The sequence below is a fragment of the Suillus subalutaceus genome (assembly GCF_016647625.1).
Source record: "Suillus subalutaceus strain FC151 chromosome Unknown DFJ58scaffold_63, whole genome shotgun sequence".
NCBI lineage: Eukaryota > Fungi > Basidiomycota > Agaricomycetes > Boletales > Suillaceae > Suillus > Suillus subalutaceus.
In genome coordinates, this window is record NW_024540312.1 from 72,675 (window position 1) to 98,606 (window position 25,932).

Below are 25,932 nucleotides of genomic sequence, written 5' to 3' on the forward strand. Positions count from 1 at the left end.
CACACTCGCAGCGAGCCATCTTTTGAACAAGTGATGATCCGCTGTCCGCCTGGCAGGTGTATGACGCCCTGGACCCATTCAGTGTGTCCTTCAAATTTCTGGCAGGGTGTTATCGCTGATGTCTCCTTTGTTTTAGTAGTGGGTGAAGACATGCTCCAGAATTCCATGTCAGTGAAAATTTTCACCCATCAAATTCCAAACTATCACTTACGAGGGCAACAATGACAGGTGGATAGCAGGGCACAATGGGCGTTTCGGTCAAGTCAGAATTGAATTTTCTGCTTCTTGGTACGTTTTATATGCTTTATTCTCGTGTTTGTTTCACAGCTTTTACAGCATAGACTGTGCAGCTGAAGCGCCCTGGCATCACCTTCCGTTAAGCTCCAGTCCATGATTAGCAAGTTCTCAACCACTAGGGAAGACGAGATGCCGTTCGCTGCGAACCGTTCTCGTGCGTCCTCGATGTCTACTGCTGTCGAATGGGAGAATGAGTTGCGTTGCCTACATGCCAGCCTGTTATGTAACCGGTTACTCAACGGAACAGCGAGAAACTCATTTTAAAATGTCCATCCGGTGGATCCCGGGACATGGCAACGTCGACGGGGACAAACTCGCAGATATGTGGCCTTCGGTTGGCCCAGCATCACACTTACTTCCGAGACGTGATCCAAGAAAACAGATTACGCTGTGGTATACACGCACAGATCATCATCAATGAATCCCGTGTCTCTAGAACCCATAGTGATAACCGGTTGTGCGTATTCGATATCGTATAATCAGATTTCCTATACGCGATCTCGGGGATCAGATGGCAGACACCCTCCTCTGGGATTATGCATGCGCAGACTTGAATGTGGCATGGCAAATGAATGTCGACGGTACGGATATCATCAACTTCATCCCGTCCATCAACGCTTGTCATCCACACAGTCCTAGACGAGCACTTACTCCCAGCTGCCACCCAATATCATTCTCCACCACCTCAATACATACTTCCCTTTCGGTCAGACAGGACTGATACCTCATGCTCCCTCGTTCGAACTTGGGCCGAGCGCGGGTTCTTGATGTCCCACCCGGTGCAAGGACGTAGAAGCGCGGTGCAAGGTACATACCTTTGTTGGAGAAGAAGAGACTTGATCATGTCGATGTAGCTCACGAATGTTTGCTAATGGACAGGGGGAGCAAGTAAGCTCCCCAGACTGGAAGGGAATTATGGATCGTAAGGTAAAGAACGACCAGCTATGCATACCTAAATGCCAAAGCAATTTTTGTGGGATTGATAGCGATGAAAGGGAGGGTCATGAAAGCGACGAAGAAGCAGACTGCTGCGCCTAACAAGCTTGCACCGAAACCGAGCAGTCTGGGGATTGGAGTCTGCGCTGAGAAGAGTGGTGGTAGGTGTGAGTTTTGAACGCGTACCTCTCCTAACGTGATAGCGCAAACCATGCCTCGTCTTAATTGGAACGTGCATCGGATCTGAGCAGCAGCGGCCACAACTTCATGAATACTTCGATCATTGATGATCCTTCATCGAACGAGTACACAGTTGCTTGTGTCGTCGCTTCTGAAGTCGTTTTTCTTTTGATTCTTTGTGAAAGGAAGGTATGGGTATTTTCCTATCGAGATGGGCTTGCAGCTGGTGTCTTCTGTCTCTATCATTACATCACTGGTATCGTACATCCTTCTATCGCAGACATGCAGGCTAACTATATACATCTTATGCTCTGCATCAGTTTGGAAGGTGCTACAAATGTGAGTGAGCTAGGTCCCGCAATTGACTGGCGCCTGCGGGGATGCCAACTTTTCACCACCGAACGTTACGCTCAGCTGCGGCACAGATCCATCAGCTTTCTTTCCTTGCCTTTGGAGCAGACCTTTGTGACACTCTTGATTTCTTTTGTTTTCGCACATTTTGTATTTGTGCGCTACAGTGAGATCTCATATGGTCCAATGGACTACGAACCTTATCGTATAAACGATGTGACCTTCATATACTAGAATGCACGCACTTAGGACGTATCTGACAGTTGGAGTGCAAAGTCAAGTTGTCGCGAACGAGTCATGCACAACAACGTTGGATGTGTAAGTACTGGTTGTGGTAAGGAGAGCTGTGATGAAGATATGAAATTGGGTATAGGCTTATAGCGCATCGTGTTTCTTGAAGTTCGAAAGCATCAAAAGGTGACGACGCTATGATCAACACTTTGTTATGTCTATAAGTCACCCATTTTGCTCCCCACTATCTATGAGAGTCGGGGATTCTAAGTATAGTTCAATAATAATCGACGCAAGACAATATCTAATCGGAATATGCTCCTCCAAACCTCTACAGCCCACGAGCTTCGAGATGACTGCGGAAGATCTCCTGGAACTGCGAGACGTGCTCAAGGTCCATGAGCGTGTGATGTTCCCAGGCACATCAGTGTATTATACCTCGCCGCAGCTGAAGCTAGACCATAGCTTGAGATGGTTGTTGAGCCAGTCAACCTTGGTTCCGGCAAAGGGGAATGGCATAGAAAACTTCAAGTGCGGCTGAGGAGTTGGTGTGAGCAGGCGCTTCTGAAGTCAGAAAGTGGACAGATTTACAAACTGAGCTTGATGGGCTGTAGTCTAATCCGAAATGGAAGAGAGACTCAGCTAGATCCACCCATTTATTAAGCTTCTCGGGCGTCAGCTGGAGCTCGACAATTCGTTCAGGAGGTGACCTCTTCCACACAAACTCGAGCTGCTCCTGCTTCATGAGCAGTCTCATGGGAAGAGCCAGATCATTGACATCATGTTTTGACATGAGACCAAACAAGTACGACAAGTAGAGCATGCAGGTTGTCCAATCAATCTTGTTTATGCGAGGGGTGATATGAGGGGGGATGTGAACGAGACCTACAAACTTTACTTCATCGCCCATGGCCTCGAGCCGCTTTGCAACTTCAAATGCGACAACACTGCCGTAACTGTAGCCTGCGATAGCGTATGGTCCCGTCGTCTGAGTCTTCTTGACTGCTGCGGTATAACAGGAAACCATCTCGTCCATGGAGGTGAAATAGGGGTGATCAGCATCGAAGCCACGAGCACGAAAAGCATAGAAGAGACGCTCATTATGGAAGTATTTGGCAAGATTGACGAAAGTGAGAACCTCTCCGCTACCAGGGTGCACGAAGAAAATTGGCGTCTTATTTCCACTGAGTTGGAGGGAACGATGGGGTCGCAGCCCTCAGTCTGGGTGCCCTTGCAGAGCAAAGAGTTGATGTAGTTCGCCAGGCTCGAGAGAACGGGGTGCTTGAGGATTTTAATGACAGAGATGTCAGGCAGGCCGAAGTATTCCTCTCCTTCACGCTTGAGGCTGGAGATTATGTGAGGTCATCGTTTAAAGGCGGAAATAGATATACTCACCAGATAGCATCAATGGAAGTACCGCCGATCTCGAAGAAGTTGTCGCTGGCTGACACCGTGCTGTCCGCAAGGTTGAAGATGCCTGCATATATCTTGGCAAGCGCCTTCTCCGTCTCGGTGGACGGAGCAACGAAGGAAACACCTCGTGCCTGACTGAGAAGCTCTTCAGCGCGCGCGATGTGCTTCGCAAGCTGGCCTTGCTTGAAGAGACTAAGTGCGCGCTAAGTGCGGGCTGCAAGCAGGGCACATAACCAGCTATCAGACATGCCCATACAGCAGCCATATTGTCTTCGTGCTCCGTCAGGTACACGACGACGACTGAACCTGTGGGTTTGCCCCACTCTAGCATGACACGTGCAAGATTGCGAACATATTGGTTGAACGCGCTGAAGGTCTTCGTCTGAATGGAGGAGTCATGTGCCAAGGAGGTTATGAAACCAAGCTCGTGCAACGGAGAGCGGTCGACAGCTTGAGCGATGACGTCGTGAAGAGTATTGAGTTGTGGAGAGATAGCAGATGTCTTAAGGTTTGTAACGAATCCAGTGTTTATGTTAGCAGGGGCGACTGCGACAGGGGGCATTGCGGAATGTTAGGTTCTCAGACGGTATGAGGGTAGGAAAAATAGAGTGCGGATTACCTTGGGGGCCTGAGCTTATATGCTGCTCGGAGGTTTGTGTTCCACGTAAGTGCGAAGCGAATGATCTTTCTTTCTTTCTCACTACCAGCCTAATCAGATTTTAGACCCGTCGAAAAACGATCATTGAACAATCGAGGACATCTCGATCCTGGGATATCCGACCGTCCGACCCCATCCGCGTCATATTTAATAGAGCGTATTTGCAATTGTGGCTTGTTTACATGCAAGCAGTGTGGAGCCTGTAACTTGCAAACAGTGTCGGAATCTAAAAGTTGTACTTGCATATGCCGTATGTTGAGATCGTATGACACAAGGTAATCGGGTGGTCGAGGAGGTTCAAGTAGTAAAGGGAGAAGGTTGTCCATTGAATTTCGTCGACAGTACAATTGGATTTTTGCTATATATTTCACAGAACATGTAACAGCACATGCCGAGATAACTCTGGCAAAGTCCGTTGCATGGGTGGAGCGTCTTGTTTGGTCAGACCAAATTTACAGCATACTAGTACTCCTTGCCCGCCTTCAGATCTGAGACATCATTGCCGAGTGGTCTTACGCATCAGGTTAATTTATATGTCCTACCCGGTGTTATCTGGATGGCTCGGATATGTTGTACCTTCAGCCTTTAAACATTCACTTTTCATTGCTGGCTCGTTTTTCAGTTTCGCTTTAAACGCCAGCGGACGCGTTTTTAACATTGCAAGGAGACAACACGGAGACAACCTTTCCTCGTCCCATTGTTGAGACATTCTCAAGTATCCAAGGCTCAAGTGCTAGCGCTCACCCACCAACCCACACAACCTGTCAACATCGACCATTTTCGGCTTGATCGCGCTCTGATCACCTTGAGTGTCTTTCTGACGCTGCAACATAAAAACGACGTGCCCGTACCCAGCATTCAAATTAGCCCCTTCACGTTAAGCGCTAAGCTCCCAAGCTTAAAGCTTCACCTCCCCATGCACAACTCACCTTTGAACTTTCAAACACTAACATATCTTGCCTCATTCCACATGTCAGTGAAAGCCCCCTCGTTAATCATGCGGCTTACAAGATGCTTTGTGGCTGCTGTGGAGGGAGCGTTGAAGGGACAGAGGATGTGGCTCCTCCGGATGGCTGGTGAGTCTCTTTACATTTCGAATCTTCATTCTAGGTCCAGACCTATATAAAATGCACGTGTTTCCTCGCAGATTCGACCACCTATGACGGCGTCATGTAGATCTCTGGCGTTTCCTCACAGCGCCAATGTCTTGTGTAGAGCCCCGATTGTTGTCGATTCTGGAGTCTGAAGAATATCATGTCCTCTATCACAAATAGAATTGAAAGGGTCTGCTTTCGGTGAAATGTGGCCCAGGCTGATGTTTATTTGTAGACGAGCAAGGACCCTCCATCTCTCAGACGCTACATGCATACACACTCGCCTACCTCCGCGTCGCATGCGTTTCTCCATCAACACCTACCCCGACGTACGTTCACCACCCATACCACTTTTTGTACGCCAGTACATGGACCATCCCTTTCCACTGCATTCCAACGTCCCACTCACGCACATGGGCAAGACTTTTTCCAAGTTCGAGTTCTTGGCGTCAGCATGCTGTATACCATCGCATACCGATAGCAGGACCTGTGCACGGACCACCACATACAGCGTGTCGACACAAGATCCGTCTCGCCCTATCAATCTCACAACACTGGCAGCCCCAAGTGAGGGTATAAAATAGCCAAGCCCATTTCTACGATACTACATCGAAGTAGGGGAATGTACCAGATCCGTTACGGATGCCTAACTATTTAATCGTCGTCATATCGCTCACACACTGAATACCCTGAAGTAAAATTAGATAACTACAAACGAACTAAGCGAATGTCAAATCACTCGAACGTTAATCGATATCATAGACGACCAATCCAATCTAGAGCTTGGCGTATGGTATCAAAAAAGGACAGTTTGAAACATAGCAAAGAGGCACACCCCATTGACGAGAGGTAATATTTTAGAGGTGCACGAAAGATCATCATAGGGGACGAGGAAATCATAGATTAATGATGACCATCCTGGTATTCAGGAGACAGACAACCAATGAAGAGCCAGAAGCGAGCCCAGAATCCAGCCTGTATAAACATTACGTCAGGGTGTGAGGGTGTTGAAGTTGTAGCTGCGGTATTGTCACCAACAGCAGGTGCGGTAGACGAATTGGAGACAGCCGGCTGTGGTTGTGAAGATGGATGGGTCTGACTCGGAGTAGCTGTGCCGGATTGCTGCGTGGCATTGGGCTTGGGAGGCCGTGAGTTCCTTGCAGTAGGGTTCTTCGAGAGCAATGGTCTTTTTCGTTTCTCTCTCGCGCAAGCGTTTCTCTACGTAATATTAGGTGGAGTTATTGTAGGTAGTGTCCACCATAGGGCCCCGCCCCACAGGACAATAAACAAGGATCCAAAAAAAAAAAAAAATTAGGTGGAGTTGGACTGAGAAAGGCAAAAAACCTACACGTTTGCCCTTCGCATACGGAACCTTGATAACTGCAGGGCTACACCCTTGCAGCTCGGTACCTTCACAACTTTGTCCGCGCCGTTTCAAAAGGGCTTGAGCCCACTGGAGAGGGGAGGACGGTGACGAATCATGGCCATTGGAGGGGCTGCGGCGAAATAAGCGGCGAAAAAGTGTGCTGCCTGGCAGTGCTGAAGAGTGGTGACGGCTTCGTGCAGAGAACTGATAACACGGAGGTCAGGAAAACAAAATCGAAGTTATAGTGATGACGAACGTAAGAACGATCTGGTGGAACACCATCGAAAAAACCTTGGGGTGCCCGATAAGGCGGACGTCGCTGGACCGGACGTCGTGTAGTATTAGCCTAGTATAGTGTATATGTTGAGTGGCACAAGGTGATCTTTTAGTGAAGGTGTCACATACATGGAGTGCCGACTTGTTTGCCTGGCAGAGCGCGTTCAGTTGTGAGAATGTAATACAATGCCTGTCAACTCACCTTTGGATCCGAAAGAAGATTATCGAGGCCAGCCTCTCTAAGAATCGCAGCAACATCCCATGCGTACGCGTTTTTGTCCTCGCAGCCAGTTGCTAGTAGCTTTCCATCCGCAGAAAATGACATGCAGCGTACTACACCTGCATGCTGCAGGGGTGAACCAATGGGTTGTCCACTGTCGAGGTTCCACAATCGCGCTGTATGGTCTTGTGATGCGCTTGCGAGGATGCGGCCATTTGGTGATATTGCAATGGCATAGACAAAAGAAGTATGCTTAACAAGTACCGCGCTTTGCTCCCACTTGGTTGTATCCCATGTCCTTAGGGAAACGCACGGGTACGGGTAACACCGCGGTTCTATGCTGACGGGTTTGGAGGGTACGGGTACGGAGTAGGATAGTCGTACCCTTGAGCATACCGTGGCCATTCACCGCGGGTTGACGGTGTTTGGGCGGGTATAATATACCAAATCGGGAACCAGGCGCGCGACAGCCATTGAACACCGTGTTTGATTCTCTGTTTTTCCTTCCTCTGAGAGCTTGAGGATCACAAGTGAATGCTATACTGATTTCTGTCATGTCTTTTGTACCCCCGTGAATCATTCTAGCAATTTATTGAGCTGACACTTCGTTGCAGAGAAGCTCGAGTCACTACCATAAAGCCAAGGCAAAAACTCGAGACCAGTAAGTCCACTGAGTCGTCTCCCCATGAAAACTAAGCTCACAAAGAAGGCATCTGATGCTTCGTCTACCCAGTCACACTCATCATCTAAGTCTATCTCGTCGTCCATCTCCGAGAAGGCCAGGTCACTCAAAAAGGCTGTTGCAAAGGGTGCTAAGGCTCTGGCCCGCCCCTTGAAGAAGGTCAAGCAGTCATTTGTGTCTCGGTCTTCTCGATCGAGCCCCACAGACACCGTTGATCTTACGCGATCAAGTACTGATTCACTTGCCACTGACGATAACAAATCAACGGCAGGTGCATTCGAGCCTGATCCCGATCCTTCTGCAGATCTTGGTATGTTTCTTTCCATTGATTTTTGCAAATATCTGATTATACAATGATACGGAGGCTCTCAAGAAGACTTGGCGGTCACCTATCTATAGTTTCTTTTCATCCGAAGTTGTGGTCCAACACCACAATGGCCGCTTGTGTCATTTTTTCCCGTGTGGTGCGCGTAAGTGTAAGACAGCTTTAGGTGGTGTGCGCCGCTATCAGGATACAAAGGATAAGTCCTCGACGACTAATCTGAAGCACCATGCCATTGGATGCTTTGGCGAGGATGCCGTCAACAACGCCATGAAGGGCAAGGATAGGAAAAGTAGTACTATTTTATTTCATTGTTGTTAATACTTAATACACTCTTCTTGGTAATGTACCCGCGGTGTTCAGAGACACCGCGGTGTTTTCCATAAACCGCGACATTGACGGGTCGGTGTGTACCCGTACCCGTGAAGGGTACGGTGTTGGCGGGTGCGGGTGCGGTGTCAACTTTCCGACCCTCGGTGTTACCCGTGCGGTACCCTACATGTCCTAATCGAGGAATCATATGAACCTGAGATAAGTGTTTTTCCGTCCTTGGTCCAAGCCAGGCAGGGCACTGAGTGTATGTGTCCTTTGAGAGTTGCGACAAGCTTGCCTGTCTTTGCGTCCCAGATTTTAACCGAGGACCCGTTGTTTTTTCCATTCCTGGGCTCATCCCATCCACTAGTCGCAATCAAGGTCATGTCTGGTGAATAGACGACTGCGTCCACCAAGGTGTGCCCGGTCTCGATCGGCTTGAGGACTGTCTCTCCACTTTCCACGTCCCATTGCCTTGCAGTCCCATCGTCGGATCCGCTTAACACTCTCCGACCATCTCGACTCCAGCAGACAGACTTCACCTCCTTTGTGTGCCCCGTCCATCTCGTGGTGACCTTGCATGTGTCGATGTCCCACAACCTCACTTCACCGTCCATACTCCCGCCAACCACCTTCTTCCCGTCCGGAGACAATGCTATACTCTCCACTGGAATATATCCATCCCGCCAATCTTCTCCTATTTGTGTCCCGCTCTTCAAGTTCCATATCCGCAGCGAGTTATCCCATGAACAAGTGATGATCCGCTGTCCGTCGAGAAGGTGTATGACTCCCATGACAACATCAGTGTGTCCTTCCAATTTCTGGCGAGGTTTTATTGGTGATGTCTCTTTCGTCTCGGTAGAGGGTGAAGACATCCTCCAGAGTTCCTACTACTGAGTGCAGAGCGATCTCAGCTTTCATCCATCAAATTCCGAAATCATCACTCACGAAGACAACAACGACTCCAGGCGGATAGCAGGGTACAATGGACGTTTCTGACAAGTCAGTGTTGAATCGTCTGCTTCCTGGTACGTTATACATGCTTTGTCCTCGTGTTCGCCTCGCAGCTTATACGCAGCATGGGCTATGTAGCTGAAGCGCCCATGCATCATATGATCACATTTCCTTAAGTTCCAGGCCATGATTAGCTAGTTCTCAACCACTAGGGAAGACGAGAGGCCCATTACTGCGAAGCATCCTCGTGCGTCCTCAATATCTACTATTATCGAATATGAGGATGAGTTGCGTTGCCTATGTCACGGTGCTATCGCCCATTATCTAACCGGTTATTTAAAGAAACACCGAGAAGCAGCAGGCCATTTCAAACTGACCATCCGGTAGATCCGGGAACATGGTAACATCGACGACAACGAATTCGCAGATAGGTAGCTATCGGATGGCCTAGGATCATACTTGCGTACTATTCTGAAATTTGATTCAGGAAAAAAAAATACACTGCATTATATCAGTCAATCAATCCCATGTCTCCAGAGTCGATGGTGATGATCGGGTATGTATATTCGATATCGTAGGATCAGATTTCGTGTACGCAAACCCGAGTATCAGATGGCAAACGCCCTCCCTCTCATGTTCTGAGAGAGACTCAGATATGACATGGAAAACAGACGACGACGGTACAGGGATCACCAAAACCATTCCATCCATCAACACTTCCTCATCCACACAGTCCTACACGAGCACTTCCTCGAAAATGCCATCCAACATCATTCTCCACCACCTCGATACTTTCCCTTTCAGTCAGACAGGACTGATACTTCATACTCTCTCGTTCGAACTTAGGTCAAGAACAGGTCCTCAGTGTCCCACTCGGTACAGGCACGTTCAAGCGCGGCGCAAAGTACGTGCCTTTGTTGGAGATGAAGAGACTTGATCACCTGGACGTGGCCAATGAACGTTGGCGAACAGGCAGGGGGAGCAGGTATAGCAGGCAAAAGTGAGATGAGATACCTGATGCGACAGAGTGGATGCTCGTGCAGGACGCGATCGCTGTCGGATGGGCAGAGCGATCACATAGACATGGTCGCCCAGGCTATTGATAATACAACAGCCCAAAAATTAGCCCAAGTCTCGTTTCTGCGATATTACATTGACGTAGGAGAATATGCCAGATCCATCACAGACGTTTGCTTAATAATTGTCCTATCACTCACAAATTCCCCAAAGTAAAATCAATTTGCGACAGAGAAGTAAGTGAACATCAATCCAATCCAGAGCTTGGCGAGTGGCATCAAAGGTCGAAACATGGTAAGGAGGCAGACCTCATCCACGAGAGGTGTATATTCTAGAGGTACGCAATAAATCATCATAGGGGACGAGGCAATCGTAGATTAATGATGACCATCCTGGTATTCAGGAGACAGACAACCAATGAAGAGCCAGAGGCGAGTCCAGAGTCCAGCCTGTCTGAGCATTACATCAGGGCGCGAGGTAGCCGCGGCATTATTACTGATAGTAGGTGTGGTAGAGACAACTGCCTGTGGTTGCGAAGATGGCTGAGTCTGAGTTGCTGTGCCGGATTGCTGCGTGGCATTGGGCTTGAGAGGCCGTGAGCTGCTTGCAGTAGGGGTTTTCCGGGGCAATGGTCTTTTCCGTTTCTCCCTCGCGCAAGCGTTTCTCTACGTGCTATTAGGCGGAGTTAAACATCTGAGAGGGAAAAAGAACATACGCGTTTGCCCTTCGCATACGGAACCTCGACAACTTGGCTACGCCCTTGCAACTCGGTGCCTTCACTACTTTGTCCGCGCCGTTTCAAAAGGGCTTGAACCCACTTGAAAGGCGAGGACGGTGACGTATCCCGGGCATTGGAAGGGCTGCGGTGGAATAAGCGACGACGAAGTGTGCCTCCCTGCGGTTCTGAGGAGGAGTGGGTGCCGCTTTGTGCAGAGAACTGGTAACACGAAGTCGACAAAAAAACGAAGAGACACTAATGGCAAGAACGTACTTGAGAACGATCTGGTGGGACTGCATCGAAAAAACCTTGGGGCGCCCGAGAAGCAGGCGGACGTCGTGTAGCATTAGACTAGAGTATATATTTTGAGCGCAACGAGGTCTTTGATGGAGGTGTCACGTACATGGAGTACCGACTTGTTGGCCTGGTAGAGCGCGTTGAGTTGTGGAAATGTAATAAAATGAGCCGTGCCTGTCAACTCACTCTTGGATCCGAAAGAAGGTCATCGAGGCCAGCCTCTCTGAGAATCGCAGCAACATCCCATGTGTACGCATTTTTGTCGCGGCAGCCAGTGGCTAGTAGCTTTCCATCTTGCGAAAACGATACATAGTCAACTGGTTCTGCATACTGGAGTGGTGAACTGATGGGTTGTCCATTGCCGAGGTTCCACAATCGCACTGTGCGATCGCGTGATGGACTTGCGAGGATGCAGCCATTTGGTGATATTGCAATGGTAAAGACAAAGTCAGTGTGCTCATCCAGCACTGCAATTTTCTCCCACTTGGTGGTATCCCATGTCCTAATCGAGCAATCATATGACCCGGAGACAAGCATTTTTCCGTCCATGGTCCAAGCCAGGCAGCGCACTGCATGCATGTGTCCTTTGAGAGTTGTGACAAGCCTGCCCGTCTTTGCGTCCCAGATTTTGACCGGAGACTCCCCGTGTTCTGTAGCCGAAGGCCCATGCCATCCACCGGTCGCAATCAAGGTCGTGTCTGGTGAATAGACGGCTGCGTACACATGTTGGTGCCCAGTCACGATTGGCTTGAGGATTGTCTCTCCGCTTTCCACGTCCCATTGCCTCACAGTCCCATCGAAAGATCCGCTTAACACACTCCAACCATCTCGACTCCAGCGGACACACACTACATAGTCTGTGTGCCCAGTCCATTTCGTGATGACTTTGCATGTGTCGATGTCCCACAACCTCACAGCGCCATCCGCACTCCCACTAACCACTTTCTTCCCGTCCGGAGACAGTGCTATACTGTGCACTGGACTTTCTCCGTCCCTCCAATCTGCTCCTATCTGTTTCCCGCTCCTCAAGTTCCACACTCGCAGCGAGGCATCAAACGAACAAGTGATGATCCGCTGTCCGCCTGGCAGGTATATGACGTCCCGGACACCATTAGTGTGTCCTTCAAATTTCTGGCAGGGTGTTATCGCTGATGTTCCTTTCGTTTTATTGGCAGGTAAATCCATGCTCCAGAATTCCTACTACCGAGTGCAGTGCCATCTCAGTTTTTATCCATCAAATTCCAAAAGCATCACTTACGAAGACAACGACGACAGGCGGATAGCAGGGCACAATGGGTGTTTCTATCAAGTCAGAGTTGATTTCACTGCTTCCTAGTACGTCTTACGTGCCTTATCCTCGTGTTCGTCTTGCAGCTTATATTAGCAATAGGCTGTGCAGTTGAAGCGCCCAAGCATCGCAAGGTCACATTCCGTTAAGCCTCAGTTCATGATTAGCAAACTCTCAATCACTAGAGACGACGAGAGGCTGTTTGCTGTGAGGCATCCTCGTGCGTCCTCAATGTCAACTACTGTTGAATAGGAGGATGAGTTTTGTTGCGTGTATGTCAGCGCCTGTTATCTAACCAGTTATTTAACGAAACAGCAAAAAGCAGCAGGCCACTTTAAATTAACTGTCTGGTGGATCCCGGGATATGCTAGCGCCGACGCCGATGAACAGCGACGAACATGCGGATAGGTCGCTGTCCGATGGCCCAGGATCACACTGACATACTTTCGAAATTCGATCTAGGAAAACAGATTATACTGCGTTATGCGCGCACAGATCATTGTCGGTTAATCCCGTGTCTCTAGAGTCCACAATAACAATTGCAGAATCTGATTTCCCATACGCAAACCCGAGTATCAGATGACAGACGCCCCTCCTCTCATGCTCTGGGATTATGCATACCTAGACTCAGATCAAATAGACGACGACGATACTACAAGGATCACCAACTCCATTCCATCCATCAACGCTCCATCATCCACATGTACAGTCTTAGACAGCACTTCCTCACAGCTGCTACCCAATATTATTCTCCACCACCTCGATGTTTCCCTTTCAGTCAGACAGGACTGATACCTCACACACTCCCTCGTTCGAACTTGGGTCAAGAACCATTCCTCGGTGTCCCACTCGGTGCAGGGACATTCAAGCGTGACGCAAAGTACGTGCTTTTAATTGGAGAGGAAAAGACGTGGCTCGATCACGTCGATATAGCCAACAAACGTTGGCGAATAGGCAGAGTGAGCAAGTATGGGAAGCAAAAGCGAGACGGGACGCCTGATGCGACAGAGTGGGCGCTCGTGCATGTCATTTAAGACGTGATCGTTGTCGGATGGGCAAAACGATTACATAGACATGATCGCGCTATCGATCACATAACAGCCCCAGGTGAGAGAATGAATTAGCCAAGTCCGTTTCTCTGCGATACTACATACATCGAAGTAGGATAATATACCAGATCCATCACAGACGTCTAATGGATCATCGATCACCGTCTCATCACTTACACAGATACCCCAAATTAACATTAGTTTGCGATAGCGACAGACTGAGAAGTAAGCGAATATTGTCAGATCATCCGAACATCCATCGATATCACAGACGCTCAATCCAATCCTGAGCTTGATATCACAAAGGATAGTTCAAAACAGTAAAAAGGCAGACCTCATCCACAAGAGGTGTATATCTAGAGGTGCGCGAGAGGACGAGGAAACCGTAGATTGATGATGACCATCCTGATATTCAGGGGACAGACAACCAATGAGGAGCCAGAAGCGAGTCCAGAGTCCAGCCTGTCTGAGCATTACATCAGGGCGCGAAGCCGCGGCATTATTATTGATAGCAGGTGTGGTAGAGACAGCTGCCTGTGGTTGCGAAGATGACTGAGTCTGAGTTGCTGTGCCGGATTGCTGTGTGTCATTGGGCTTGGGAGGCCGTGAGCTGCTCGCAGTAGGGTTCTTCAAGGGCAATAGTCTTTTCCGTTTCTCCCTCGCACAAGCGTTTCTCTACGTGATATTAGGTGGAGTTGAACGTCAGAACGAGAGAAAGAACCTACACGTTTGCCCTGCGCATACGGGACCTCAATAACTTGGCTGCGCCCCTGCAATTTGGTGCCTTCATAACTTTGTCCGCGCCGTTTCAAAATGTTTCGAGCCCAGTCAAGTGGAGAGGATGTCGACCTATCCTGGGCATTGGAGAGGTTGCGATGGAATAAGCGACGAAGAAGTGTGCTTCCTTGCGGTTCTGAGAAGGACCGGGGATGGCTTCGTGCAGAGAACTGGAAAAGCAAAGTTGAAAAAAGACGGAGTGACACTAATATCAAGAACATACTCGAGAACCATCTGCTAGGACTCCATCGAAAAAACCTCGTGTTACCCGATAAGCAGGCGGACGTTGCTGGACTGGACGTCGTGTAGCATCGGACTAGAGAATATATGTTGAGCACAAGGAGGTCTTTGAATGAGGGTCACGTACATGGAGTACTGACTTGTTGGCCTGGTAGAGCGCGTTTAGTTGTGAGAATGTCATACAATAAGACATGCCTGTCAACTCACCTCTGAATCTGAAAGAAGGGCGTCGAGGCCAGCCTCTCTAAGAATCGCAGCAACATCCCATGTGTACGCGTTTGAATCCTGGCAGCCAGTGGCTGTAGCTTTCCATCTTGCGAAAACGATACGTTCTTAACTGGTTCTACATGCCGGAGGGGTGAGCTGATGGGTTGTCCGTTGTCGAGGTTCCACGATCGCGCTGTGTTGTCGTCCGAAACGCTTGCGAGGATGCGGTCATTTGGAGATATAGCAATGGCAAAGGCCCAGTGAGTGTGCTCAACCAGAACCGCGGTTGGCTCCCACTTGGTTGTATCCCATGTCCTAATCGAGGAATCGTAGTATGACCCGGAGATAAGCGTTTTCCCGTCCTTTGTCCAAGCCAGGCAAGTCACTACCCATGTGTGTCCTTTGAGAGTTGCGACAAGCGCGCCTGTCTTTGCGTCCCAGATTTTGACTGAGGTTTCGATGGGTGCCCCAGTCAAGGGCTTGTCTTGTCCACCAGTTGCAATCAAGCTCGTGTCTGGTGAATAGACGACTGCCCATACCCCAAGGTGCTCCGTCACGATTGGCTCGAGGATTGTCTCTCCGCTTTCCACGTCCCATTGCCTTGCGGTCCCATCTATGGAACCGCTCAACACCCTTCGACCATCTCTTCTCCAGCAGACAGAAATCACACTGTTTGTGTGCCCGGTCCATTTCGCGATGACCTTGCATGTATCGATGTTCCACAACCTCACTCCACCGTCCATACTCCCACTAACCACTTTCTTCCCGTCTGGAGACAACGCTATACTCCTCACTGGACTTCGTCCATCCCGCCAGTCTTCGCCTATTTGTTCTCCCGTTCTTCGAGTCCCATACCCGCAACGAGCCGTCTTCTGAACAAGTGATAATCCGCTGTCCACCTGGCAGGTGTATGATGTCCCAGACCCAACTGGTGTGTCCTTCAAATTTCTGGCGGGGTTTTATCGCTGATGTCTCTTTCGTTTTAGTACTGGGCGAAGACATGCTCCAGAATTCCTACTACCGAGTGCAGTACTGTCTTAGCCTTCATTCATCAAATTCCAGAATCATCACTTACGAAGACAACAACGAGAGGTGGATAGCAATGGGCGTTTCTGTTTGATTTCATTGCTTCCTGATACGTTTTATATGCCTTATCCTCGTGTTTGTTTCACAGCTTATACACAGCATAGGCTGTGCAGCTGAAGCGCCTATGCATCACATGATCACATTGCATTAAGCTCTAGGCCATGATTAGTAGCTAGTAGTTCTCAGCTACTAGGGAAGACGAGAGGCGCATCCTCGTCCGTCCTCAATATCTACTACTATTGAATAGGAGGATGAGCTGCATTGCCTACATGCCAGCGCCAGTAATCTAAGCGGTTATTTAACGAACCTGCGAGAAGCAGGAGGCCACTTGAAACTGACCGTCTGGCGGATTCCGGGACATGCTAAAGTCGACGGCGACGTACTCACGGATAGGTAGCCGTCGGATGGCCCAGGCTCACAGGTACGACGCTCATTGTCAAGGATCGGACGAACCAGCGTCGGTTTTCGGGCGGTTGGGATTAACCTAGGTTACCTGAAGGACGCACATCAATTGAATGCTGGCGGAAAGACTGAAGTATTTAGCAATCCATCGGCATTCAGTGTATAACCAGCTTCATTTGCAATCAATGACGAGTACTTGCTGATAAGTGATACCCAAATTCACGTACTGACGTTTCTATATCAGTCTCCATCACCTCCGACGGAAAACCAGATCATTCCTCAAATGAACTTTGGCGTGTATCCGCTGACGGCAGAGTTCGCTCGAGGCCTGATGTGACTATGGGTCACTTACTTCCCTGGACACGTTGACACAGCCAATTCAATGTCAGCAAATATATTCAGAAAGAACAGCGGCGACTCGGAGCCCATGCGAGATGACCTTTGGACAGACGAGTCATCCTCGCCGGTAATTGCGAAAGCGAATGCAATAGACAAGGAAAGGACCAAGTGCAGAACCAAGCAGCTTGCGATGATCATGATGCGGGGTGAGTTCAACATGAGTTGGAATTCAAAGCGTTACAAGTCGAACATTGAGCGAGCACATTGATGTATCCGATTTTTCGTTGTGTTACAAAGACTGATACATCCAAACTACAGCTACTGGTGAGTCGTCAGCAATAAAAATATGTACATGGTCGTAAACACGCATATAAGCACTTCATAAACATATTCTACCCTGCTCCTCAGGGATGAAAAGCCACCATACAGTGATAATCAAACGGATTACTGTACCGATAGCCAACGTAGTAGCTGAACCAAATCTGTCAATCAATACACGGCCGACGACGCCTCCCAAAAACATGCAGATGATAGCCAGGATCTTATGATCGCGCGAATTGACGATTCGTCGGATGTGGAAGAGCTTAGGGTCAGCTATGAGCTCACACCAAATCGTCGTGAACACAACTGCGGAGAAACGAAAGATTAAGAATATATACATATATATATACCTGAAACATACCTGTAGTAGTGAACTGCGTATTGATACGCTTCCCCATAATGGCCTGCAAGCCCATGCTCGCGCTCATGGAGCCGATGCACACAAAGGACAACACGCTGGTCCATGCGGGGTGGGCGGGATCATCAGCAATGCTACCCTGATGGCTCTTCCATATCGCAATAGTAGCGACCATTGTCAAGAGGGTTTGAATGAACGTGCCGAGGGTCAACCACAACCGTGTCTTGCAGCCCAACCTATCACCGAGGCGGCCCATGAAGGCACCGAAAATGAACATGAGCAATGAGCATAGTGCTAGACCATCCGGTACATCGAATGAGGGGTCATGCTGCCCGTCGAACAGGCGAGCAAAGGCAATGGCCAGCTATGGCGCAAATGTCAGTTGGGTAAATTCTTCTGCAACAGCGGAGGTATGCGCACTCTTAGACTGTTTCCCGTTTGGAAAGCGCACCAGATAAATGTAGCAGTGTATGTAATCGAGTCACTGAAAAAGACCAGTGAGATGCGCCGTAGATGAAGAGTACATTGTACGCACGTGAAACCAGTCATGAAGCAATACACAGATAGGGGCGCTATGGACCGCTCTCCATCGACTTGCTCAAACAAATAATTCTTCAACATCACCATAGCCGAAGCATCATCTTCACCGTCGCGTTTGTTCTTGCCTGTTGGATACTGCAAAACCTGGTTCTGGACGGCAGGTGGAGGCATTGTCGGTGATGTCGGGCCCTGGGTGGAATTCATGTCGATGATTTCAAAGATATTCAGATCGTCAAATGTACCACCGCCGGGATTGTCGTTGAGTTCAGGCTTGTTCTCAGAAACAGAGAAGAGGTCGAGGTCGGAAGGAAGGAAGGAAGCCCCTTGTGAGAAATGAGAGGGATGCCGGGCGATTTTAAGGTGATGCTATCCGATTGTGGGTGCCGAGTTGTCGGAGGTTTTTGTACTCCAATTTGATCCATTAAAATGGCCCAACGACGTAGACTGAGTGGTAGGTGTCCTGTTACCCTTCTAAAGTACTTCGGCTCCCAAATTGAAAAAACCTTGGGTTACCTGATCCGCAGGCTGGCGCCGTTGGACCGGATGTCGTGTAATATCAGCGTAGGGTGTATTTTTGAACACAATAAGATTATTTAACCGAAAGTGTCGTGTACATCATGATGGAGTGCCGACTTGTTGGCCCGGCAGAGCGCGTTTAGTTGTGAGAATGTGATACAATGAGACATGCCTATCAACTCACGTTTGGATCCGACAGAAGGTCGTCGACGCCTGTTTATTTAAGAATCGAAGCAACATCCCGTGCGTACGCGTTTTTGTATCAGTGGCCAGTGGCCAGTAGTTGTCCATTCGGAGCAGAAAACGACACACAGTTCACTTTCTCTCCGTGCTGGAGTGGTGAACTGATGTGTTGTCCACTGTCGAGGTTCCACAATCGCGCCGTGTTATCGGACGAAGCGCTTGCGAGGATGCGCCCATTTACAATGGTCAAGACACATTAATGATGGAAGTGTTGTTACTGCGGTTTGTTTCCACTTGAAGTGGTATTGCATCCTAATCAACATATGATCCAGAGATAAGTGTTCCCGGGTCCCACTTGAAGCACTAGCTTGCGTGTCATTTCAAATTTTGGAGTTGTCGCCTGTCATGGTCTTTGTGTGTCCCAGATTTTGACCGGGCACTCGGGTTTTCTGGTCCTGGGCGAATGATATCCACCAATCGCAATCAAGGTGTCTGGTGACACGTATTTGTGCCTGGTCAACTGTTCTCTATATACGGATTGTCTCTCTCCCTTTTCCCATTGCCTTGCAGTCTCATCGTTAGATCCGCTTCACACTCTGACCATCCCGACTTCAGCAGACAGACACCACATCCTGAGTATTTGTAACCCATCCATTTCGTGACGACCATGGCTGCGTCGATGTCCCACACTCCACCGTCCATACTCCCGCAAACCACCTTCCTCCCGTCCGGAGCCAACACTATACTCGCTACTGTTCTTTCTCCATCCCGCCAGTCCTCTCCTGTCTGTTTCCCGCTCTTCAAGTTGCACACCCGCAGCGAGCCATCCAATGAACAAGTGATGATCTGCTGTCCGCCTGACAGGTGTAACACCGCAGACAGCATCAATATGTCAAAATCTCTGGCGTAGTTTTACGACTGATTTCTCTTTCGTTTTAGTAGCAAACTCCAGAATTCCTACTACCGAGTTGCAGTGCCGTCTTAGCCTTCATCCTTAAAATTCCACTTATGAAGAAAACAATGACAGGCAGATAGCAGGTCACAATGGACGTTTCTGTCAGGTCAGTACTGTGTGGATTCTTTGCTTCCTGGTACGTTATAGATGATTTCTCGTGTTCACTTCACAGTTTATACAGCATCATTCCTCAAACGAACTTTGGCGTGTATAGTTCGCTTGAGGCCTGATATGACTATAGGTTACTAACTTCCCTGAACACGTCGTCACAGCCAATCCAATGTCATAGAGAGAATCCGCCCATTAGGTATGGGTAGGCTCCTTCTATCAAAGTATATTCACGGTTCCTCTCTGGACATTTTTGCGGGTTACATTAAAAAATCTAAAGCATAAATCAACCCGCAAATGCGTTCAGAAAGAACGACGGCGACTCGGGGCCCACGCGAAAGTTATGCCAATGAAGATGAGCCATTTGGCCAAACGGATCATCTTCACTGGCAATGGCGAAAGCGAAAAGGAAAGGACCAGGTGCAGAACCAAACAGCTTGTGATGACCATGATGTGGGGAGTTCAAGATAAGTTGCAATTCCTAGTGTTGAAAGTCGAACATTGAATGAGCGCATTGTTGTATTTGATTTTTCGTGGTGTTACAAAGACTGATACATCTAAACTACAGCTACTGGTGAGTCGTCAGCGCTTCAGCAATGAAAATATGTACATGGTCGTAAACACGCATATAAGCACTTCACAAACATATTCTACCCTGCTCCTCTGGGATGAAAAGCCACCATACGGTGATAATCATACGGATACCTGTGCCAATGCCCAACGTAGTAGCTGAACCAACTCTGTCGATCAATACACGGGCCGACGACGCCTCCCAAAAACATGAAGATGATAGCCATGATCTTATGATCGCGCGAAACGACGATTCGTCGGATGTTGAAGAGCTTAGGGTCAGCCATGAGCTCACACCAAACCGACGTGAACACAACTGCGGAGAAAACAAAAGATTAAGAAGAAAAAAATATAAATACACCTGAAACACACCTGTAGTACCGAACTGCGTATTGATACGCCTCCCCATAATGGCCTGCAAGCCCATGCTCGCGCTCATGGAGCCGATACACATGAAGGACAACACGTTAGTCCATGCGGGGTGAGCGGGACCATCAGCAATGCTACCCTGATGGCTCTTCCATATCGCAATAGTAGCGACCATTGTCAAGAGGGTTTGAACGAATGTGCCGAGGGTCAACCACAACCGTGTCTTGCAGCCCAACTTATCGCCGAGGCGGCCGATGAAGGCGCCGAAAATGAACATGAGCAATGAGCACAGCGCTAGACCATCCGGTACATCGAATGAGGGGTCATGCTGTCCGTCGAACAGGCGAGCAAAGGCAAGGGCCAACTATGGCGCAAATGTCAGTTGGGAAAGTCCTTCTGCAACTGCGGAGGTACACGCACTCTTAGACTGTTTCCCGTTTGGAAAGCGCACCAGATAAATGTAGCAGAGTATGTAATCGAGTCACTGAAAAAAAGACCAGTGAGATGCGCCGTAGATGAAGAGTACATTGTACGTACGTGAAACCAGTCATGAAGCAATATGCATTCAAGGGTGCCGTGGACTGCTGTCCATCGACTTCCTCAAACAAATAATTCTTCAACGTCACCATAGCCGAAGTATCATCTTCATCGTCGCGTTTTTTCTTGGTTATTGAATACTGCAAAAACTGGTTCTGGACGGCAGGTGGAGGCAACGTCGATGAGGTTGGGTGCTGGGTGGCGTTCATGTCGACAATTTCAAAGATATTTGGATCGTCAAATGTACTACCGCTGGGATTGTCGTCAAGCCCAGGCTCGTTCTTAGAAACGGAGAAGAGATCGAGGAAGGAAGGAAGGAAGGAAGTGAGCACCTTGAAAGGTGTGAGAGGGATGCCGGGTGATTTTAAGGTATTGAAGGCGCCGAATTGGAGTTTTTTTTACCATCATTTTAATCCACCAAAATGACCTACATCACGACGTAAGCCGAGTTACCCTTCCGAAGTACTTCGGCTCCCAAAGCGAGAGAACCTTGGGGTGTCCTATAAACAGGCAGATGAGTCGTGTCGTTGGACCGGATGTCGCGTAGCATCATCAGACTAGAGTATATATGTTGAGCACAAGGAGATCTTTTAATGAAGGTGTCACGTACATGGAGTGCTGACTCGTTGGACTGACAGATTGTGTGTGTCTAGTTGTGAGAATGTAATACAATGAGAGATGCCTATCAACTCACTTTTTGATCTGAAAGAAGGTCGTTGAGGCCAGCTTCTTTAAGAATCGTGGCAACATCCCATGCGTACGCATTTTTGTCCCAGCAGCCAGTCGCTAGTAGCTGTCGACGAGCATAAAATGACATACGGTTCACTTGCTCTGGTGAACCAATGGGTTTGTCCATTGTCGAGGTTCTACAATCGGGCTGTGTTGTCGGACGAAACGCCTGTGAGGATGCGGCCATTTGTGGTGATATGGAAGTGTACGCTTCCAAGTTTGCTTCCATTTGGTGGTATTCCAATGATCAAGTGATCATACGGGAGAGTGTTTGTCCGTCCCGAGTACGTACTGAACCTTTGAGTTACGACGTCGACGTCGACGTCAACCTGGGCTAATCATATCCACCCATCGCAATCAAGGTCGTCTACTAGATAACGAGAGATTTGCCAATCACGCCGGTTATAACCGGCAAAACTACTAGTTTCTACTTACTATGAATAGACAACTGCAAACACGTATTTGTGCCCGGTCGACTCCACTCCCGCTAACCACATTCTTCCTGTCCGAAGCTAATGCTATACTCGCTACCGCACTTTCTCCAACGCCAGTCTTCTCCTATACTCTCCAAGTTCCATACCCGCAACGAGCCATTTAATGAACGAGTGATGATCTGCTGTCCGTCTGGCAGGTGATGATGACACCACAGACAGCACCAACATGTCAAAAATTCTGGCGCGGTTTTACCGCTGATACATCTCTTTCATCCACCAAATTCCAAAATCATCACTTACGAAGACAACAGCGACAACGGATAACGGGGTACGATGGGCGTTTCTGTCAAGTCAGAGTTGGCTTCACTGCTTCCTGAAACGTCTTACATGCCTCATTCTCGTGTTCGCCTTACAGCTTATACACAGGCGGTGCAACTGAAGCGCCCAAGCATCGCAAGGCTACATTCTGTCAAGCTTCAATCCCTGATTAACTAGTTCTCAACCACTAGGGAAGACGAGAGGCCGTTCACTGCGAAGCGTCCTCAATATCTACTACTACTGAATAGGGGGATGATCTGTGAGTTGCGTTGACTATATGCTAGCGCCCGTTAGCTAACCAATTATTTAATGAAACAGCAGGCTACTTTAATCTAGCCGTCTGGTGGATCCCAGGACATGCTAACGTCGGCGGCGACGAACTCGCGGATAGTCAACCATCGGATGACCCAGGATCACACTTGCGTATTTGATCCAGGAAAACAGGTCATGCATGCACAGATCAATCAATCCCGTGTCTCCAGAGTTCACGGGTGTGCGTATTCGATGTCGTAGAATCAGATCTCCTATACGCACACCCGAGTATTAGATGGCAGATGCCCTCGCTCTTATACTCTGGAATAGACTCAGTTATGACATGCTAAATAGTAGACGGACGAAAACGGTACAGAGATCACCAACTCCATTCCATTCATCAACACTCCCTCGTATACACAGCCCTGGACGAGCACTTCCTCACAGTTGCCGCCCGATATCATTCTGCATTACCTCGATATTTCCCATTCAGTCAGATAGGACTGATACCTCACACGCTCCGTCGTTGGAACTTGGGCCGAGAACCGGTTCTTGCACTCGGTGTAGAGATGTACAAGTGCGATGCTAAGTACGTGCCTTTGTTTGAGAGGAAGAGACTTGATCACGTCGATGTGACCAACGAACGTTGGCGAATAGGCAAGGTGGGCAAGTATAGAACACAAAAGCAAGATGAGACGCCTGATGGTTATAGCAGGAATGAATTGAACGGACGCTCGTGCATGCCGTTTAAGACGCGATTGCTATCGGATGGGCAGAGCGATTACATAGACATGATCGCCCCATCTATCACACAACACTGGCAGCCTCAAGTGAGGGTATGAATTACCTAAGTCCGTTTCTGCGATACTACTTTGAAGTAGGAGAATATACCGGACCCATCAAAGACGTCTATTTATTTAATTGTTGTCCTATCGCTCACAAACACCCCAAAGTAAAATTAACTACACACGGTAGATGTCAGATCATTCGAACGTCCATCGATATTGCAGACGTCCGATCCAATCCAGAGCTTAGCAAGCGGTAGCAAAAAGGACAGTTCAAAACATGGCAGGGATGTAGACCTCATCCATGAGAGGCGTGATATTCTAGAGGCGCGCGACAGATCATTGTAGACGAGGAAATCGTAGATTAATGACGACCATCCTGGTATTCAGGAGACAGACAACCAATGAAGAGCCAGAAGCGAGTCCAGAGTCCAGCCTGTCTGAGAATTACATCAGGGCGCGAGGGCGCTGAATTCGTAGCCGCGGTATTATCACCGGCAGCAGGTGTGGTAGACGATGAGGAGCCAGTTGCCTGTTGTTGCGAAGATGGCTTAGCGACATTGGGCTTTGGAGGCCGTGAGCTGCCCGCAGTAGAGTTCTTGGAGTGCAACGCTTTCATTTTCTGTTTCTGTTTCGCTAATACAACCTCCCTTGCTCAAGCGTTTCTCTACGTGATGTTAGGTGGAGTTGAGCATCCGAGAGGGAGAAAGAACATACACGTTTGCCCTTTGCGTACGGAACCTCGGCAACTTGGCCACGCCCTTGCAACTCAGCGCTTTCACTACTTTGTCTGGGCCGTTTCAAAAGGGCTTGAGCCCACTTGAAAGGGGAGGACGGTGACGTATCATGGGCATTTGGAGGGCTGCGGTAGAATAAGCGACGAAGAAGTGTGCTTCCCTGCGGTTCTGAGGAGGATTGGGGGCCGCTTAGTGCAGAGAACTGGAAACACGAAGTCGGAAAAAAAAACTAATAGCAAGAACATACTTGAGAAACATCTGGTGGGGCACCATCGAAAAAGCCTTGGGGTACCCGATAAGCAGGCGGACGTCGTGTAGCATCTGCCTGTATTATGTGTGTTGAGCACAACGGGATTTGTTAATGAAGGTGTCACGTACATGGAGCGCCAACTTGTTGGCCTGGCAGTGCACGTTCAGTTGCGAGAATGTAATACAATGAGACATGCCTGTCAACTCACCTTTGGATCCGAAAGAAGGTCGTTGAGTCCCGCTTCTCGAACAATCGCAGCAACATCCCATGTATACGCGTTTTGGTCCGAGCAGCCAGTTGCTAGTAGCTTTCCATCGTCCGAAAATGATACGTATTGAACTGGTCGTGCATGCTGGAGGGATGGACTGGTGGGTTGTCCATCGTCGAGGTTCCACAATCGCGCTGTACTGTCGAAAGATGCACTTGCAAGGATGCGGCCATTCGGTGATATTGCAATGGCATAGACAGGAAAAGTGTGCTCAACAAGTACCGCAATTTGCTCCCACTTGGCTGTATTCCATGTCATAATGGAGTTATCAAAGGATCCGGAGATAAGCGTTTTTCCATCTGGCGTCCAAGCCAGGCAACGCACTGCGTCCATGTGTCCTTTGAGAGTTGCAACAAGCTCGCCTGTCTTTGTGTCCCAGATTTTGATCGAGCACTCGACGGGTGCTCCAGTGCAGGATCCATCATAGCCACGTCCACTAGTTGCAATCAAGGTCGTGTCTGGCGAGTGTATTCCGAGCGAGTCATGATCGGCTCAAGGAATGCCTCTCTGCTTTCCACGTCCTATTGCTTTGCAGTCCCATCAGAAGATCCGCTTAACACTCTCCGACCATCTCGACTCCAGCAGACAGACCACACAGGGTTTGTGTGCCCCATCCATTTCGCGAGAACTTTGCATGTGTCGATGTCCCACAACCTCACTGCACCATCCAAACTCCCACCAACCACTTTCTTCCCATCCGGAGACAACGCTATACTTTGCACTGCACTTTTTCCATCTCTCCAATCTTCTCCTATCTGTTTCCCGCTCTCTAAGTTCCACACTCGCAGCGAGCCATCGAACGAACAAGTGATGATCCGCTGTCCGCCTGGCAGGTGTATGGCGCCCCAGACACCATCAGTGTGTCCTTCAAATTTCTGGCGGGGCGTTATTACTGATGCCTCTTTCGTTTTAGTGGTGGGTAAATCCATGCTCCAGAATTCCTACTGCCGAGTGCAGTGCTGTCTTAGCCTTCATCTTTTAAATCCCAAA

At 48.9% G+C, this 25,932-nt stretch overlaps 8 protein-coding genes across 8 annotated transcripts; 2 read left to right on the plus strand and 6 right to left on the minus strand.

Annotated features, from left to right (window-relative positions):
- Nucleotides 1–173: 173 nt before the first annotated feature.
- DFJ58DRAFT_885936 (uncharacterized protein) lies at nucleotides 174–2,185 on the plus strand (the record flags this gene model as incomplete). The annotated part of the gene is made up of 8 exons (XM_041394638.1): nucleotides 174–754; nucleotides 781–878; nucleotides 1,009–1,104; nucleotides 1,177–1,185; nucleotides 1,284–1,400; nucleotides 1,547–1,752; nucleotides 2,014–2,082; nucleotides 2,138–2,185. The coding sequence occupies exons 1-8, from the start codon at nucleotides 588–590 to the stop codon at nucleotides 2,183–2,185; spliced, it is 810 nt and encodes a 269-aa protein (XP_041243185.1). The 5' UTR covers nucleotides 174–587.
- Nucleotides 2,186–2,326: 141 nt separating this feature from the next.
- On the minus strand, nucleotides 2,327–3,970 carry DFJ58DRAFT_885938 (Alpha/Beta hydrolase protein; the record flags this gene model as incomplete). Its single annotated transcript, XM_041394639.1, has 6 exons — nucleotides 2,327–2,371; nucleotides 2,434–2,532; nucleotides 2,591–3,169; nucleotides 3,196–3,340; nucleotides 3,391–3,611; nucleotides 3,665–3,970. 6 exons carry the CDS (start codon nucleotides 3,968–3,970, stop codon nucleotides 2,327–2,329), a joined length of 1,395 nt encoding a protein of 464 aa, XP_041243186.1.
- A 2,058-nt stretch (nucleotides 3,971–6,028) lies between these two features.
- On the minus strand, nucleotides 6,029–7,127 carry DFJ58DRAFT_746204 (uncharacterized protein; the record flags this gene model as incomplete). The annotated part of the gene is made up of 5 exons (XM_041387445.1): nucleotides 6,029–6,297; nucleotides 6,509–6,730; nucleotides 6,783–6,872; nucleotides 6,932–6,952; nucleotides 7,005–7,127. 5 exons carry the CDS (start codon nucleotides 7,125–7,127, stop codon nucleotides 6,064–6,066), a joined length of 690 nt encoding a protein of 229 aa, XP_041243187.1. The 3' UTR covers nucleotides 6,029–6,063.
- Nucleotides 7,128–13,313: 6,186 nt separating this feature from the next.
- On the plus strand, nucleotides 13,314–13,661 carry DFJ58DRAFT_885948 (uncharacterized protein; the record flags this gene model as incomplete). Its single annotated transcript, XM_041394640.1, has 1 exon — nucleotides 13,314–13,661. One exon carries the CDS (start codon nucleotides 13,314–13,316, stop codon nucleotides 13,644–13,646), a length of 333 nt encoding a protein of 110 aa, XP_041243188.1. The 3' UTR covers nucleotides 13,647–13,661.
- DFJ58DRAFT_792034 (uncharacterized protein) lies at nucleotides 13,536–14,159 on the minus strand (the record flags this gene model as incomplete). Its single annotated transcript, XM_041390335.1, has 2 exons — nucleotides 13,996–14,159; nucleotides 13,536–13,947 (listed from the first exon to the last, which is right to left on the minus strand). Coding segments are annotated over exons 1-2 (392 nt in total), but the record flags the coding sequence as incomplete, so codon positions are not given.
- A 2,714-nt stretch (nucleotides 14,160–16,873) lies between these two features.
- On the minus strand, nucleotides 16,874–18,563 carry DFJ58DRAFT_684779 (uncharacterized protein). Its single transcript, XM_041383284.1, has 4 exons — nucleotides 17,927–18,563; nucleotides 17,812–17,875; nucleotides 17,395–17,755; nucleotides 16,874–17,339 (listed from the first exon to the last, which is right to left on the minus strand). The coding sequence occupies exons 1-4, from the start codon at nucleotides 18,133–18,135 to the stop codon at nucleotides 17,092–17,094; spliced, it is 882 nt and encodes a 293-aa protein (XP_041243190.1). The 5' UTR covers nucleotides 18,136–18,563; the 3' UTR covers nucleotides 16,874–17,091.
- Nucleotides 18,564–20,231: 1,668 nt separating this feature from the next.
- On the minus strand, nucleotides 20,232–21,733 carry DFJ58DRAFT_419139 (uncharacterized protein). Its single transcript, XM_041380301.1, has 4 exons — nucleotides 21,170–21,733; nucleotides 21,053–21,116; nucleotides 20,636–20,996; nucleotides 20,232–20,579 (listed from the first exon to the last, which is right to left on the minus strand). The coding sequence occupies exons 1-4, from the start codon at nucleotides 21,376–21,378 to the stop codon at nucleotides 20,344–20,346; spliced, it is 870 nt and encodes a 289-aa protein (XP_041243191.1). The 5' UTR covers nucleotides 21,379–21,733; the 3' UTR covers nucleotides 20,232–20,343.
- Nucleotides 21,734–24,051: 2,318 nt separating this feature from the next.
- Nucleotides 24,052–25,200, minus strand: DFJ58DRAFT_728743 (WD40-repeat-containing domain protein; the record flags this gene model as incomplete). The annotated part of the gene is made up of 5 exons (XM_041385632.1): nucleotides 24,052–24,252; nucleotides 24,405–24,626; nucleotides 24,672–24,749; nucleotides 24,803–24,823; nucleotides 24,883–25,200. 5 exons carry the CDS (start codon nucleotides 25,198–25,200, stop codon nucleotides 24,052–24,054), a joined length of 840 nt encoding a protein of 279 aa, XP_041243192.1.
- Between the last annotated feature and the right edge of the window lie 732 nt (nucleotides 25,201–25,932).